Source organism: Onychostoma macrolepis, chromosome 22, assembly GCF_012432095.1.
Source record: "Onychostoma macrolepis isolate SWU-2019 chromosome 22, ASM1243209v1, whole genome shotgun sequence".
In the NCBI taxonomy this organism is placed as follows: Eukaryota; Metazoa; Chordata; class Actinopteri; order Cypriniformes; family Cyprinidae; genus Onychostoma; species Onychostoma macrolepis.
The window spans coordinates 33,978,859-33,996,576 of record NC_081176.1 but is presented as its reverse complement, the minus strand read 5'-3'; the positions used below and the strand labels follow the sequence as shown (position 1 = coordinate 33,996,576).

At 40.0% G+C, this 17,718-nt stretch overlaps 1 protein-coding gene across 1 annotated transcript in view; it reads right to left on the bottom strand.

The window, feature by feature from the left end:
• Positions 1-803: 803 nt before the first annotated feature.
• The window catches only part of anos1b (anosmin 1b), a 69,909-nt gene continuing 52,994 nt past the window's right edge, over positions 804-17,718 (bottom strand). Inside the window, exons 8-14 of the mRNA XM_058760985.1 lie at positions 16,254-16,392; positions 13,544-13,699; positions 12,787-12,881; positions 11,238-11,406; positions 9,751-9,968; positions 9,528-9,669; positions 804-2,238 (exon numbers count right to left, since the gene is read on the bottom strand). Of these exons, the coding sequence (XP_058616968.1) occupies positions 9,529-9,669; positions 9,751-9,968; positions 11,238-11,406; positions 12,787-12,881; positions 13,544-13,699; positions 16,254-16,392 (918 nt within the window). The 3' untranslated portion in view covers positions 804-2,238; position 9,528. The remainder of the gene's footprint in view (positions 2,239-9,527; positions 9,670-9,750; positions 9,969-11,237; positions 11,407-12,786; positions 12,882-13,543; positions 13,700-16,253; positions 16,393-17,718) is intronic.

Sequence of the window (17,718 nt, the reverse complement as noted above, 5' to 3'; positions counted from 1 at the left end):
GCCCAGCTTACAGGAAACGTTCACAGCTAACATTCTGGCAAATTTATGAGCAAACGTTCGTTCAAAGATAAATGATTTTTAATAACTTGCCAAAAATGTTATTTATGCATGCTTTATTAAGTATTTTTATGTTTTAGGTTGACATTTGTTCTATCCCTGCTAAAACAAACAAACAAACAATAGAAGCCCAATAGAAACCATCACAGAAATTCTAATGGGTTCCATTAAAATACTATTATAAACCATTAGCTTTTTCCAGTAAAACCTTTACAAAATTCCTTTTTGTAGTGTGTTTTGGGCATTTTTCCAACAGGATTTAACATCCCACCAATAGAATCCATCACATACCAGTAGACACCATTATAGTTTCCAGTAAAACCAATACAATTCCCATTACAACCATTAAAACCATTACATTTCTATTGTGTTTTGGGCAGGGTTCTATTGTTTTTTTCAGCAGGGATGTATTTTAAACGTTACAATGTGTTTCAAAAGTAGCGTTCCCAATCATGTTTGCAAAATAATCAAATGGAACATTTACTTAATGTTTCCTGTAATGTTCACACGGATAAGAAAAAGTTTTTAATACACAAAAAAACTGGACATTTTGTATGTTCAGAAAACATTCAGAAATATAATTTCATAATTTAACGAGAACATTAGCAAAACATTCTTAGAACACAGTTTTTATGATCTTGGTGTACCTGAGTCTAAATCTAAGTATATATTCTAAGTCTAAGAATATTATTGCTTCTATTCTCTTGACGAACGTATACAGTATATTCAGAAAGGAAAAGTGTAGCTTCATTTAGCCTATAGGCTGTATTTATTTGTAATGACAACAAACCATAGATAATACATCAAATTCAATATTTACAAAAACTGTATGCTGTATTGTACAAAGATACATCTTTCAAAATTGTTTCATGAAAACGTTTGCCTAATTAAAGCAGCAGTATCCCAGCTCATTTGTTGTGAAGACAGACGGACAGTTAAAGCAGAGACACATGTTGCAGTAAATCAATCTGATCTAGCCTGATATAACTGATACAGTATAAGGCACTGACATATCTCATGATTTGTCATAGAAAGTTTAGTCTTACACTCATTCTGCTTGAGATTAATGAATTACATTAACAATAAATAAAACCAGACATGCTGTGGTTCAGAAATAACCCTGTTCAAATGTTCCAGACAGGGCTGATAACCAGGTTAGAGATGTAGTGTTGAAATTTAATATATTACATTACTTGTTCAATTAAAAATATTTATATTAGGCGTTATTCATGAAACACGAGCGGAACGAATCTCTGCGTAAACTAATGAACTTTGCTGATCATGAGTTTGATTCATCGTATGATCAAAATATATACGATGAATGCATTTCTGGGGAAAAAAAGTGTCTTCTAAATTAATAAAAGTACCCAAGAATGAAAAAATACTATAGTAATTTATAGTAGGCATAAATACTAAAGTTCTTGAATTAATGTGTTGTGGTAATTCTATAGTTGCTGTGGTAATATAACAATTATGGTAATATAAACAAATGTTTTCTACAACTATGGGTATATTATACTACAATGCACTACCGTTTACTGTAGTAAAAACTGAAGTATACTACAGTATTTATTACAGTTTATCAGTTCACTACAGTTAATACTACAGTATGCTGTAGCATTCATTAACAAAGTGTTGTAAATACTATCATATATACAGTATAATACACTTTATTATAGCATGGTTCAAAAACACTATAGTATTTAATATAAATTAGTATACTATCAGTATTTTTCATGAGGGGTTTCACAAGCTTTTAAGACATTCATACTGCTTGTGTTTCATGAATGAGGCCCATTGAGTAAAAGCACATTAAACTTCTGTATGAAAAACAAATGTTAATAAAATAATGTTGCGCGTAACTATATGCAACTTTGTACTAAATACATCAGTGCTACTCATTTTTACATAAGAAAAGCATAATTTGGTTATTCAACATTCATATATTACAGTACACCGATATAAAGCCTTCACTTCGGTGTTGTTTTCTTCTGTGGTCACGCTGGTCAGCTGCGAGTGCTCTCGTCCCATTACACCGACTCCATGACTGCGAACGCTGTCTCTCTGATGATGAAGAGTGCTTTACATTTAGTCCTTTAACAGACACACCTGTCCAAATGAGGAACAACACAAGCACTGTATCATATATGAGTAGCTTGATTCCTCACTTCTTTCCTCCATCTGTAAAAAAAAAATAAAATATTCTTAGCCATTGCTACAGTGAGCTGCTGCAGCGAATCAGTGAACATCAGCTGGAATTTGGCTGTTTCTCAATCAAAGCTCAAAAATCACCTCAAATGCATGATCTCAAAAGACATTATATAGTATTTGTTTTGCTTGAAAATATGGTTGCTTGTTTCTGCCACATGAGGGAAAAAAAGGACATTTGATAAACATTATATAAATGGAAACAATGTCATATTTATAGGATAAAAAGTCAAAATGATGGCATACCAATATAATAATAAAAATTATAAATTTATTTTGTATAGCGCCTTTAAAAGGGTACCCAGATAGCAAGAGAGCAGGTGAAAACCATTGAATCAATGTTAAAAATAATTGATTTGTCAATGTTAATGGCACTGAATTAATGTCACTTTTGCACCCGCAATTAATGTTGAATTTTTTTTAAAATTTCAACAAAGCACTGTCACGGTACGAATGGGAGGCGAAGACTCAAATGCAAAAGATTTACTTTATTCTTATAATAACAGAAAATAAACAAATCAAACCACCCCGAAGGGGAAAACCAAAATCTCAATAAACATACACAGGGAAAATCCAGGGAGAGAGCAGGCAGGGTTCCAGGCAAACATCAGGGAAATATAGTGAGACGTACCAACCCCGGACAGCAAACACAGGGAGCTTAAATGGGGAAGGCAATCAGGTAAATGAGGAAGCAGCCGGGCAGAATGGTGAGTGAGAGGAGAACATGTGGTCTGTGACAATGGGGAACAGCTGAGGGTGCAATAATGAGTGACCGGTGAATGCAATCTGGAGAATTGAGTCCGGGAGGATGGGAGATGGCGACCTCCTGTGGTGAGAGGGAGAACCGCAGGACCTGGACTCATGACAGGACCCCCCCTCTAAGGAACGGCTTCCAGACGTTCCTAAGCGCCCGACTGGGGAATGGCAGATGACCAAGGAGGAACGGGAGGGTTACACCAGGGGGGCTCCCGCCAATAGTGACCCCCGGCGGATGGCCAGGCTGGTGTGGGCAGGACAGACCACAGGAGATTGGGGGGTAGAAATTTATTGCCGGCTATCTTGGCTGAGACAGGGCAGACAGCCTCCCTAGTAAGAGGGGCTGAGAAGGGTACCCCCGTCTTGGGAGCAACGTGAGCGGGCACCGCCGTCTTGAGAGGATCGTGAGCAGGCACCGCCGCTTCGGGAGCTTTGTGTGCGGGAACCGCTGATTCGGGAGGATCGTGAGCGGGTACCGCCGCCTCAGCGGAACTGTGAGTGGGCACCGCCACCTCAGGAGCTTTGTGAGCGGGCACCGCCGCCTCGAGAGGATCGTGAGCGGGCACCGCCACCTCTGAGGAACTGTGAGTGGGCACCGCCGCCTCGAGAGGTTCGTGAGCGGGCACCGCCACCTCGAGAGGTTCGTGAGCGGGCACCGCCGCCTCGGAAAAGCCTGAGATGAGCCCCGCCCCCTCGGAGGAAAACTCAGCGGACACCGCCGCTTCGGGAGCTTTGTGAGTGGGAACCGCCGCTTCGGGAGCTTTGTGAGTGGGCACCGCCGCCTGGAGAGGATTGTGAGCGGGCACTGCCACCTCGGAGGAACTGTGAGTGGGCACTGCCGCCTCGAGAGGTTCGTGAGCGGGCACCGCCGCCTCGAGAGGTTCGTGAGCGGGCACCGCCGCCTCAGCGGAACTGTGAGTGGGCACCGCCGCCGAGAGGTTCGTGAGCGGGCACCGCCACCGAGGAACTGTGAGCGGGCACCGCCGAGGTTCGTGAGCGGGCACCGCCTCGAGAGGTTCGTGAGGGGCACCGCCGCCTCAGGAGCTTTGTGAGCGGGCACCGCCGAGAGGTTCGTGAGGGGCACCGCCGCCTCGGAGGAACTGTGAGTGGGCACTGCCGCCCAGAGAGGTTCGTGAGCGGGCACCGCCGCCTCTAGAGGTTCGTGAGCGGGCACCGCCGCCTCGAGAGGTTCGTGAGCGAGCACCGCTGCCTCGAGAGGATCGTGAGCGGGAACCGCCGCCTCGGAGGAACTGTGAGCGGGCACCGCCGCCGCGAGAGGTTCGTGAGTGGGCACCGCTGCCTGGAGAGGTTCGTGAGCGGGCACCGCCACCTCGAGAGGTTCGTGAGCGGGCACCGCCGCCTCAGCGAAACTGTGAGTGGGCACCGCCGCCTCAGGAGCTTTGTGAGCGGGCACCGCCGCCTCGAGAGGATTGTGAGCGGGTACCGCCACCTCGGAGGAACTGTGAGCGGGCACCGCCGCCTCGAGAGGTTCGTGAGCGGGCACCGCCACCTCGAGAGGTTCGTGAGCGGGCACCGCCACCTCGGAGGAACTGTGAGCGGGCACCGCCGCCTTGAGAGGTTCGTGAGCGGGCACCGCTGCCTCGGAGGAACTGTGAGTGGGCACCGCCGCCTCAGGAGCTTTGTGAGCGGGCACCGCCGCCTCGGAAAAGCCTGAGATGAGCCCCGCCCCCTCGGAGCGGACACCGCCGCTTCGGGAGCCTTGTGAGTGGGGGGAGCCTTGTGAGTGGGAACTGCCGCTTCGGGAGCTTTGTGAGCAGGCGCAGGTACCGCCCTTCGCACCGATGTCAGCGGAGGGTCTTCCACATTGCGCCTCAGCCAGGGATACCCCGGGAATGAGCATGAGGTTCTGGGCGTGGCTGACCAGATCCTTGGATCCTCTGGGACCGCCGGCCTCGCAGAAAGACAGGCCAATACCTCCATTTCGAGCTCCTTATGGGCAATCACGTGGTCCACCAAGTCCCAGAAGTACCACGTTCTCAGATCGCCCAGTCCATCCCAGTTAACGGGCTTATCCAAGCCGGCCAAGTAGTGATAGTTAAGACTGGCCTCCGTGAGCCCTAGCCCTTGGACTGCGTCGTAAAGGCCCTCTGCGTAGATGCCCAATGGGCGGCCGTGGTGTTGGCCATGACGCAGCCTCCAGGCTAGGGTCTGCTTGGAATGGTCGAGGTGTTGTTCCATGTCAGAATAAAAAAAAAACATCCTGCTGAGTCTTCTCTTGGTTGGTACGTTCTGTCACGGTAGGAATAGGAGGCGAAGACTCAAATGCAAAAGATTTACTTTATTCTTATAATAACAGAAAATAAACAAATCAAACCACCCCGAAGGGGAAAACCAAAATCTCAATAAACATACACAGGGAAAATCCAGGGAGCGAGCAGGCAGGGTTCCAGGAAAACATCAGGGAAATATAGTGAGACGTACCAACCCCGGACAGCAAACACAGGGAGCTTAAATGGGGAAGGCAATCAGGTAAATGAGGAAGCAGCCGGGCAGAATGGTGAGTGAGAGGAGAACATGTGGTCTGTGACAATGGGGAACAGCTGAGGGTGCAATAATGAGTGACCGGTGAATGCAATCTGGAGAATTGAGTCCGGGAGGATGGGAGATGGCGACCTCCTGTGGTGAGAGGGAGAACCGCAGGACCTGGACTCATGACAAGCACCATTATTTTGATTAGTGTTTGCTTCAATTGGGCTTTTGACTCTTGGTTTTCATTAAGCAACGTCAAATGCAGAAATGTTAATTCATGCGTTTATGACCTCAAGGTTAGACTATTGTAATGCTTTATTGGTGGTTGTTCTGCACGCTTGATCAACAAACTACAGTTGGTCCAAAATGCAGCAGCTAGAGTCCTTACTAGAACCAGGAAATATGACCATATTAGCCCGGTTCTGTCAACACTGCACTGGCTCCCTATCAAGCATCGGATAGATTTTAAAATCTTGTTAATTACTTATAAAGCCCTGAATGGTTTAGCTCCTCAGTACTTGAGCGAGCTCTTATCGCATTATAGTCCTCCACGTCCGCTGCGTTCTCAAAACTCTGGCCGCTTGATAATACCTAGAATATCAAAATCGACTGCGGGCGGCAGATCCTTTTCCTATTTAGCACCCAAACTCTGGAACAGTCTACCTAACACTGTTCGGGAGGCAGACACACTCTGTCAGTTTAAATCTAGATTAAAGACCCATCTCTTTAGCCTGGCTTACACATAACACATTAATACGCTTCCATTATTCAAACTGCTAAAGGATTGTTAGGCTGCATTAATTAGATCAACCGGAACCGAACACTCCCATAACACACGATGTACTCGTTACATCGTAAGTTGAATGGCATCTGCGCTAATGTTTGTCTGTTTCTTTCCTAGTCTGTTTCTCGGTCCGTGTCCGATCAGATGGTGGGTCGGCGCCGGAGGTGACGCTCTGCGGCCCTGATCGCCGGGCGGAGACCAGGACGCCCGGATGACCCCAGAGATATATCCCCAGATATATCAACCAAAAATAACAAAATAACTAAAATATAATAAAATACCTAACTACATAATACTACTATTGTTAGAAATTGCAACAAAATTAAAATAGAAATAGAAACTTTTGAACTGCGGGTTTCGTCTGGTCAGAGGAGAACTGGCCCCGACTGAGCCTGGTTTCTCCCAAGGTTTTTTTCTCCATTCTGTCACAGAGGGAGTTTTGGTTCCTTGTCGCTGTCGCCTGGCTTGCTCAGTTGGGGACACTTAATTTCTAGCGATTATCGCCGATTTGATTGCACAGATACTATTTAAACTAAACTGAGCTAGACAATGACATCTCTGAATTCAATAATGAAATGTCTTTAACTGAAAATTGAGTGTTTAATCTTATCATTATACATTACTGACACTCTATCCTCCAATTTGATACTGTTAAGTGCTTTGACACAATCTGTATTGTAAAAGCGCTATATAAATAAAGGTGACTTGACATTAAGTTAATTCTCTTTCTGCGCTTACAATAGTGTTTCGATATAAACACTCATGCATTCATAAAGAAAATCAACAATTTTTAACATTGATTCAATGGTTGCTTGCTATCAGGGTACTTTCTCAAAGCACTTCACAACACAAGCAAACACAACAATCTAAATTAGAACACAAAAATATAGAATGACAATCAGTTAAAAAGGAAGTTGGAAACAGAACGTTTTAAGACGAGATTTAAAAATACCTAATGAATTTGCTTCCCAATTTGGGGGTAAGATGAAAAGGCCCAATCACCCCTAGAACGCAGCCGTGTTTTAGGAACGACTAAAAGACCACTCTGAGAAGATCGCAAGTTGCGACTGGGTGTATAGGGAATTAAAAGCTCAGCCAAGTACTGAGGAGCCAGACCATGCAAGTGCCTTGTATGTTAACATAAGAACTTTAAAATCAATTCGGAATCTTACCGGGAGCCAATGCAATAATTCCAAAACAGGAGTTATATGATCAACAACCCTGGCCCCAGACAGAATACTAGCTGCTGCATTGTGTAAATATTGAAGTTTGTTAGTTTTTTTCAACTGCTTACACACATTTTCAAAACTTTGCCTCTTTTTTTCTTTACACTTTACACCTAAATCTAAGAATTGCACACAAAAAATGCAAAATGCCTCACATCTCTTGCAAAATGAAGCACTGCATTCAAAATATCACAAACACATCTCAAAAGCAAACATTTGCAAACACCTTTGCCATAATATTAATTCCTGTTAGATTTTTGTGTTACATAGAGAAATTGTGTGTTGTGTTTTGCAAAAAGTGTTTTATGAATTGAGTCAAAGGCTGAGAATTAGTGTATGGTTTTGCAGATTTGGTTGTGTGCTTCTGCTGTTTGAGTGTCAGCTTTCAGAAACTGTGTGACAAGAAAAGATTTTGTGTGTAAGCAGTTGAAAAAAAAACTGTAATACAGGATTTAGAGACTCCAGTAAGAAGGGCATTACAATAATCTAAACGAGAAAAGACAAAATAATTTATTAACCTTTCAGCAACAGAGAAAGACAGCAAAGGTCGTAGATGTGCAATATTTCTGAGATGAAATAACAAGGTCTTAACGGTGTTCAGCACGAAAGGCTCAAACGACAAGCTGGGATCAAAAATAATGCCCAGATTTTTTAAATTTACTTTGTAACTCCAGGGCAACACCGTCAACAGACAAAGCTAAAGATCCAGCATTACACAGTTTATGGGGAGAGCAGAGAAGCATAACTTCTGTTTTGGAACTATTCAAACACAAGAAATTGTCAGCCATCCACAACTTAATCTCAGAAATACAATGTGAAAGATGGCAAACGTTCACATCTTGACCCGGGTTTGAGTGGATGTAAATCTGCGTATCATCGGCGTAAAAATGTTAGTTAAGGTCGAGAGATCTTAATAATTGATAAAGAGGAAAAATATAGATGCTGAAAAGCAAGGGACCAAGTATTGAGCCCTGAGGGACACCATAAAAACAAAGTGACTACGATCCGTTAAATAGGATCTGAACCAATCCAGAGCAGTCTCTGTCACTCCGAAGACCGATTCAAAATACCAAGTCATAATTATGAGACAAGTCCAATGATGAGGTAAAAGTCAAAATCATGACAGTTGAAATCATGAGGTAAAAGTTGAAATTAACATAAAAAGTCAAAATTATGAGAAAAGAAGTCATAATTATCACATAAAACATGAACTTGTGAGATAGTTACAACTCAGATTTTAACTATCAAATTTCTTAGATAAAAATGCCTTAATTAGCTTAAAGCTGCAGTCTGTAACTATTGGCACTCTAGCGGTTAATAAACAGAACTGCGTGCGTGTTGCGGAAGAACATTGTAGCCGGAGCTACTTCTCTCTGTTCTGACGAATCACGCAGGTACTGGGCTACTCTGCAGCGGTACCTACCCGAACCAGTCTAAATAGTCCGATTATAAACATTTATTAGGTGTACAGTAGTGATTCAGGACAAGCCTAAAAACACGGTTTGGAAAATGGATTCATGGTGTACTCGCTTGTTATATAAATTTTGTACATTTTGAACATAAAAAAAGTTACGGACTGCAGCTTTGAAGCCAACAATCCCTCTTATCTCATCATTTTGACTATTTGCAGTTGAAGGTAGAGCTGTAGTTTAACCAGTAGTCAACGACTGGATTACCAATAATTGACTCAGCATCCCATAATTTTTTACTTTTTATGTCAGAATTTAATCTTTTTGTCATAATAGACTTTTTAAATATTACTTTTTAAAAATATGATATACGAATGCATGATTTTTTTTCCATGTGTGACTAGCTGAAGTAAAAAAGTATTTTAAAAAGTATTTCATTTCAGTTCATGTTTATTTTATTTAAAGTAATGAAAATGTTTTTGTTTTGTTTTAGTTTTGGTTAATGATAATAGCCCTGGTATAATAACCCTAAAGCGTTTTTGAATGCATTTTGAAGTACATTTACAGCTGGAGTGTGTCTGCAGGTGTGGTCTGTACCTCAGAGGAGTGTGCCGTTCACGTGAGGAGTGTGGAGGGTCTTAGACACCGAGGGTCCGTGTCCTGCTGCAGACAGGACCTGCACCTGAACTCTGTACTCGCTCTGGGGCTGCAGCGCATCTACAGTCAGAGAGCGCTGATCCTGAGGGACAGGTTCATATTGAGTGTGTTTAGAGTGCTGCGGTGTTCTGTTATTAGTCAGTCAGACAGATGTGTGACTCACGGGGGGCAGGATGTGCGTTTGGGAGACGAGCGTGCCGTTGGTGCTGCTGAGGGACACTTTGACCCAGGAGAGCTGGAATCCAGTGATGGGCGTCTGTCCTGCGCTCTCCGGTGACACCTGCCAGCTGAACACGGCCTGCACCGAGCCGTTCGCCGGCTGAAACCACGCTGACAGCTTCTCCGGCCGCTGCAGGGCTTTCTTAACCTGAGGAGGGCGCTCTAGGACAACACATTGCACTGGGATGAATGATAAAATACAGAAACTCTGTCATAATGTTGAAGAATTCTGGGTCAATCTCAAACTGTCTGGCTCACATTTCACTACAAACTCAAACTCAAACAAAAAAGCCTAATTATATGACTTTTTATATCATAATTAGGACTTTTCAATTTGGATATACAATCTTCTAAATATGCTTTTTACCTCACAATTTTGACTTTTATGTCATAATTATGACTTAGTATCCCATAGGTTTGACTTTAGATTTAATAATTTAAATGTTTTATGTCAGAATTATGTATTTTACCTCATAATTTTCACATTTGATGTCATAGTTTTCACTTTTAATGTCACAGTTTTGATTTTTGTCAGTTATATATGTATTTATTTATTTATTAAATTATTATTATTATTATTATTCATTTTTGACTTGTAACTATAACTATGGCTTTTAACCTTTTTAAAATTTAAAACAATTAAGCCTATTTTAAGGGGATTCTTTTAGGATAAAGTTTTTTTTTTTTTAATTCTAGGTTCAAAATAATCACTTTTAAAATAATCAGAATTACAAATTATGAGAAAATGTTGAAATGATCACGTTAAAAAGGCCTATTTATAACATAAAAAGACAATGTAATGTCATAATTAGGACATTTTATTTAATAATTTTGACTTTTTATGTCATAATTAGGACTTTTTAATTCCAGTTTGGCTATAAAAGCTTCTAAATCTACTTTTTACATCACGGTTTTGACTTTTATATCAGTATCCCATAGGTTTGAGCCTATTTTGAGAGTAATTTTTAGAATAAAGGAGATTTTTTTCAGTCCGATATTACTGTAATTGTGTAATATTGTATTCTATAGTTTTATTGGATTAAATTATTTTTTGTTGTTATTATTGTTGTATATCCTTTAATTTATGCTGGGGCCTGTTCCATAAAACAAGTTTACCAAATAAGCCAGGCTTATTTCAGTTAGTCTGGCTTACTTTGAACCAGATCAACTAACAATAAATCAGACTAACTGAAATAAGCCTGGCTTATTTGGTAAACTTGTTTTATGAAACAGGCCCCTGATTTAAGTTTCAATCCCAAACAAACAAAAATAAGACATCCGGACACATTACAGTAATCACAATAAGATTTTTATTTTATTTTATTTTATTTTTGCTTTGCGTTTTGATTTTAGGGTGAAATGTGACATTTATATGAGATTCACCCAGCTAATCTGGCGTGATTAAAGCTTTTGAGCTAGATATCATCTTACCATCTCTGGCGCAGGCAGCAGGTTTCTTCCGTCGGCCCATCAGCGATGAACAAAGTGGGGTGGTAACAGAGGTCATGACCTCTGACCTCGGCTCTTGTCCCGTAACGGGCTTCACTGCCACACGGTACTTACAGGCAAAAAGCAGGCCAGTAATCACAAAATGTGTTCCCTGCAGAGCACAAACAGCACAGATATTCCTCAGTACAGCAGTATACTGTCTGTGGAAATGAGCTAAGAATGAAACGAGAGAGTAAATGAGAAAAGCTCAGTGGAAAATGAATCAGATAGCCGCTTCACCCATCCGTACCATAATGATATCACACCGAGACATGCTCACACATTTCTATTGTGTCCGCTGCCAGTGATGACAGATCATGTGTGGAAATACAGCGCTCTTGGGCAGTGCTGCAATTATCTCTTACACTATTCAGCTGCATAAACTTCAGCGAACAAAGAAATCAGATGTAGGAACAAGTCAGCTGGATTCCTTCTGAGGATAAACTCAAGGGTCACATACAGGTTTGACAGTGACTTCACCTCTTTAGTATTAGCATCTGAAATTTAAGTCGATATGATGGTTGTGAGGCATTAAATGGATAGCTGGGATCATTTATTCACCTTTCCAAACATTGTTTTTTTCCCCTGTGGCACACAAAAGGCCCAATTGTAAATTTTTAGGGTATCAAACTATTGTACTTGCCATATAAAAAGCACCATCAACATTTTTTTTGTTTTTGTTTAGACATCTGTACTTTATCAGAGTATTATATTTTGGCAAATTTCACTACAGTTCCAACATTTCACTACATTCCGAAGCACAATATCATACTTTTTACTCCACGATGTTTCATAATAAATCACATTGTTGCTGAAAGAAACCTGAGACACAAAAGCGATCTCTGATTCATGAACGAGCTGATTCAATGAAATTGCACCGAATGATATGGTATATTTTATTATTTTGACTTATTTGCACACTTTTATTTATAAGTAAAAACATATTGTTCTGAGATGCTCTTATTATTAAAATATAATAAGTTATATAAGTTATTATAAGTAAAAACACATTGTATTTTTAAACTTCAGATTTTGAGAGTTTATGTTTTGGTGATAAAATAAAATGTTTGAATTACTTAGATGTAGATTGATACATATTCTATGTCTTCATCAACTAATCTACCTTTTTGAGGGATTATAAAAAATTGCTAAATAAATAAATATGGTTTATCGATCAGTACTTTTTACTTTTAATATCTGGGTTCATTAAAAATCAAGACTTTATTGAAAAAAAAAAATCATGAATTTTTTGACTGGCTTTTACTCAATAACTTGACTTGTGTACTTTGTCCATCACTGGATTCCCACATGTACGTGAACTTAAAATAAAATATAAATAAGTAAGTAAGTAAGTAAATAAATAAACAAATAAAAAATAAATAAAAAAGTAAACATTAAATAAATAAACAAACAAATTAATTAATTAATTGAAATACAATGGCCTCTTCATACTTCTTGGCAAGAAAGTATATTGTAAATCAATGAGACACACCTGAACTGTGGCTGTTTTCTCGCCTTTCGTCACATTATGGGCACAAACCTCAGGAAACCATCTCAGAATATATGAACTGGAATCCTTCTGGCTTTCTACAGGAAGAAACAAGACAGAATGTTGTGGGTATTGTTTTCCTGTTTCTGAGGCAGCATGAACACATTTTCACAGACCGGCTACGATTTGCTCCGAGCTCCCTGTTCTCTACGCAGGCAACATGACATCTTCCTTCGAACCCGCGTCAGGTCGCCATCCCCCTTCATCTGTTTTTGATTTCACACTCATACCGGCATTATTAAATCACTCTCCATGCCTTTCCTTCCAGGAGATAACAGTAAATCAACACCCTGTATTTATGGGCGCTTGCGGTTTGACTGGAATCTTCTCTTTGAAGACCATCCTGTTGCCAAATGTGTATTTTTGGAACTCATGTACTAAGCAGATCGTGAATAATCTGTTGGAAAGAGTCTAGAGAGGACATCCTTGTGAGATTGTCTTTTTATGCCGGATAGATAATATTTATGTTTGGTAACGTTCTTCCATAAATCATTAATCATGCTGTTGCTTTGCTTTGGCGGTGACTTGTTTAAGGACACACATGGATCCGATGGATTGTCAACAAACAGATATGCTTTGCGTGACCGGTGTGAAGTCATGTGAGTGTGTTTTTTGTTGGGAGACAATTTTTGCCAAGTCGTAACCTTCGAATGACCTCAGTCGTATAACCTTAGTGTATAGTGCAAAAGTGCTGACTTGCCTGTGATTCGGCTCTTCCAGAAGACCTTGACCTGCAGCTGGTTGTCGTGATAATGAGGGGCGGCCGCTTCCAGCCTCAGGATACTGGGAGAAGAATGGGATACGGGAATCTCATTGGAGAACTCTCCGGAAAGGTGAACATTCCCATTTGAGGATGCTAGAATGAGAGAGGAGATTCATTTACATTTGGCAATAGTCTTTTACTATGTAAGTACTACATTTGTGGCATGGAAGTGACCGAAAAACAACCTGGTGACCAAAAATAGCTGGCTAATTTATGAAGCCTATTTTTAGCACCAAACTTTTACAACAAATTTAGTTGTACTGCTTTTATTTTACGCAGGGTAACATCAATAAAACCACTGTATGTCACTAGCTATGTTTCCATCACCCTGTTTTTATGTGCATTTTGAAGTATCGCATCAGAACGAGTCATGGAAATGCCAAATTTAAAAATAAATAAATAAATAATTCGCTAAAAAGGTTTTACGCTCGCTTGAGGTGGTTTTTGACTTGTGCGAAAAACGGTTAATATGAATAATAGGAGATGGAAAAGCATTTTGCGAATAAATTCTTCCATTCGCATCAAAGGTTATGTGACTTAACGCTATAAGGACGGCAAAACCTGACTAACAAGCAGACATTGCACAGCGTCTGAAATGTCATTCTGAAATGCCTGAGCAAAGTCTGTCGTCAAAGTATTTCTGTATAATTGTCTTAAACAACTGCATTCCCAAACAGCAGCATCTGCTTCCGAAAGCAATGACTGCATTTATTGTGTTTTGTCTGCTTGCTCTATGGCGCAAGTAATTTATTATATATAAAACATTTTATATTCAGTGTCTTATAATAATAGTGCAAATATTTAAATTTCAATAGTGCAAATATTTTGTGCGATATTCCAATATTGCGCATTATTTAAATTCGCAACTTTGGATGGAAACCTGGCTACTGTCACTGTAAACTCTTTACAAATGTTAAAATGTTTTGGGTTGAAATGTGACTACAGCATGTTACCATCATCAGTTAAACAATAAAGTTCTTTACACTCTAATTCTTGTGCTTCAACAAAAATATGAGCTTCATACTGTGTGTCTTACTGTATAGAGTTCCTACTATAAATGTTTTTCTTATTCAATTGTCGTCTTTGGTAAAAAACTGCAATACTTTCAACTTGAAAACTCAAAAGCCACAACTTCGCTGAGGTGTATGATGTCAAGTGAACACAGGCATAAGCATTCACTTTTAAGCAAATAAAAAATATCAGTGAATCAAAGTTTCTACATTTAGCCGATGTTTGACGTTTGATCTTCACTTCAGAGTTTGCTTTCATAGCTCAGGAGATGTAATTGAGATCTCTTAATTAAGTTTCATTCAAGTATCAACTTTGTAACATATGTTTCTCATAAAATAAATGGACAAATGAAAACAATTGTTGCACAGAGTACAGAGTTATAAAATGTAATGTGGATGCCATTGCTCAGATAATTTGATCTCGATAGAATATAATGAGAAATGTTTGGATCTTTTCTCATGAGAAACATCTGAGAAGCAGTTAAGCAAAAGTCTCCATTAAATCTCACTGCTGTCTAGAAGAAACACCTAAGACATTAAAGAGTGTGCATTTGGTATTTTCTTTGCAATGGGCTCAGGCTTCATTTTGTGGTATCCCAGTAGGTATATCCCACATCTTTGGGACTCTCACATAGAAGGCAACATAAAATTGCACTGAATAAGGAGATAAGATTTCCAATAATAAAATGACAAAAAGAGAGCAATGATGTTTTGAATTATATTTATTTCTGTTTCAATGACAATTCTTCCTTGTTCATAAACTGTGACTAATGAACTCTTGGGTTCAGCATTAGGCAGTCTGCAATGCATTACTGTAAGGGAATATGGCGATATAACTGATGTGGTGTTTAAGAGACCTCAAGAGAAATAACAGAGGGCTGATAAAGCCAGTGGGGAAAATATTAAAGACATAAAATAAGTAAGAAAGTGGAAAAATGATTGGAAAGCAAAGAAGAAGATATTTCATTTGTAGAAAAACGGATTATGCCTTGGAATATTTCAGCATGCCAGTTTTGCTCTAGATAAAACAACTAAACAAAGCCAGCACGGAACTCTTCCAAACTATCATATCTCTTCACTTTGTGTCTGGAATTTGTTTGCAGAATTGCTGAAATATTTATAACAACAACAGTGGAGGTGAGAAAGTTGTGTGGGGTTAAGTGTAGTCCTGTTGAGGATAGTAAACCAGGTTGTGCCTTTCAAACCTCTCCTAGTAAGCCACGGTACAACTGGATTCTCATACAGGACTGAAATGTGCTGCCTCTGGGAAAGGTTAACCTCATGTACTCACGTGCCAAAATCTAAGTCACCATAAGAGGACAACATTTCTGACAAAACACTCTCCTCGCCAGAGAAGGTTTTCTGTGTTTTTAATGGCTCTGCTGTGCTGCAATTATCAACGGCACCACTGATTCATGGTAAAAGGAGGGGGCCAGAATCAAGCCTTTTAAAGAGAGCAAATATTTTATTTCTGACACCCCTTCATTTACACCCTTTTCAATTTATATTCAGTAAAACTGATTGAATGTCAGAATTGGCGCACAATCTGAAAACAATTAATTATGAAGTTTCATAATTGGACCTTTCCAAACGTGCATATAAATCTCTCTAAGCGTGCAGATGTTCAGAGTTCTTACTGGTGGCTGCAGCGGTGATGAATGAGAGGTGAGCTCGGCTGCTCTTGAGCCGATTCTGACCCCAGTAAGAGACGGCCTGAATCTGTGCAGTGTAGTGTGTGTTGAGCAGTAGACCCTGAAGCTCCATCTGTGTTACATCCTACAGGAAATAAAAGAAAGACATTATTATTGTTATGGTTTAGCACTAAGACATAAAAAATTAGTTTTGCAGTAGTTGTCCATGTTGCAAAATAAGGTGGATCTTCAACTCCAATTCTGGAGGGCCAGTTTCATGCAGAATTTATAACCAGTCCCAATTAAACCCACCAGTATGTAATTTGCTCGTAATTCTAAACACCTTATTTATCTTGTTTGGGTGTGTTTGGTTAGGGTTAGTGCTAAACTAAGCAGCACACTGACTCTCCAGGACTGGAGTTGAAGAGCCCTGTCCAATACCGACCAGGCTACTGCATGCATCCAAATTCTAGTACTACTAGATCTTACTGCTGTCTTTGTCACGATAGATCATGACATTCTCTTGAATAAGCTAGAGAATTTTGTATGCATTAGAGGACTGGCATTAGCATGATTTAAGTCCTGCTTATCTGACCTTTACCACTTTGTTTCAAGTTAATGAAGAAATGTCATCAATCACAAGGTAAATATGGAGTGGCACAGGGCTCAGTGTTAGGCCCTCTGCTTTTCTCCTTGTACATGCTTCCTTTAGGAGATATTATCAGGAAACATGGAATTACTTGACACTGTCATGCAGATGATGTACAAAAGTTTAGCATTTCATTGTGTTCCTAAGTTTAGTGAACTCACATGAAGACATTTGAGCAATAGAAGATTGACATATCTTAGTTGAAAGAACACAAATTTGCATGAAAGTGATTGTATATGTTTTATATTTTGCATTATTATTTGTTAAATGTTGCAGTGTTTGAAGAGGTGAAATATTGTACACCCCTGCACTAGAATATAACCTGTCTCTTGCTGGTTGCATCCTCTTGTTATCTTTTACCACGGTTAAGAACCTTGGTATACTGCTAGACAGCAATCTGCTGTTTAAGGCATATCCTTGGTTTTGATTTATAAAACTGAAAATCTGTTTCATGCATTCATGACCTCAAGACTAGATTACTGTAATGTGCTACTGGGTGGGTGTCCGACAGGATTATTAAATATGAAAATACAGCAGTTAGAGTGCTTACTAGAACAAAGAAATATGGTTATATCAGTCAAAATTTTGTGTCACTATATACATTTCAGGAATTCTGCTATTTATTTATAAAGCTTTGAATGGTCTGGCTCTGCAATACCTAAATGAGCTCAAATCACACTATATTTCATCATGTTCATTCTGGTCATTTAATAACACCAAGAATATCAAAATCCTCTGCAGGAGGTAGATCCTTTTCCTGTTTGGCTCTGAAACTCTGGAATAGCCTTCCTAGTAATGTTTGGGATTCAGACACACTCTGTC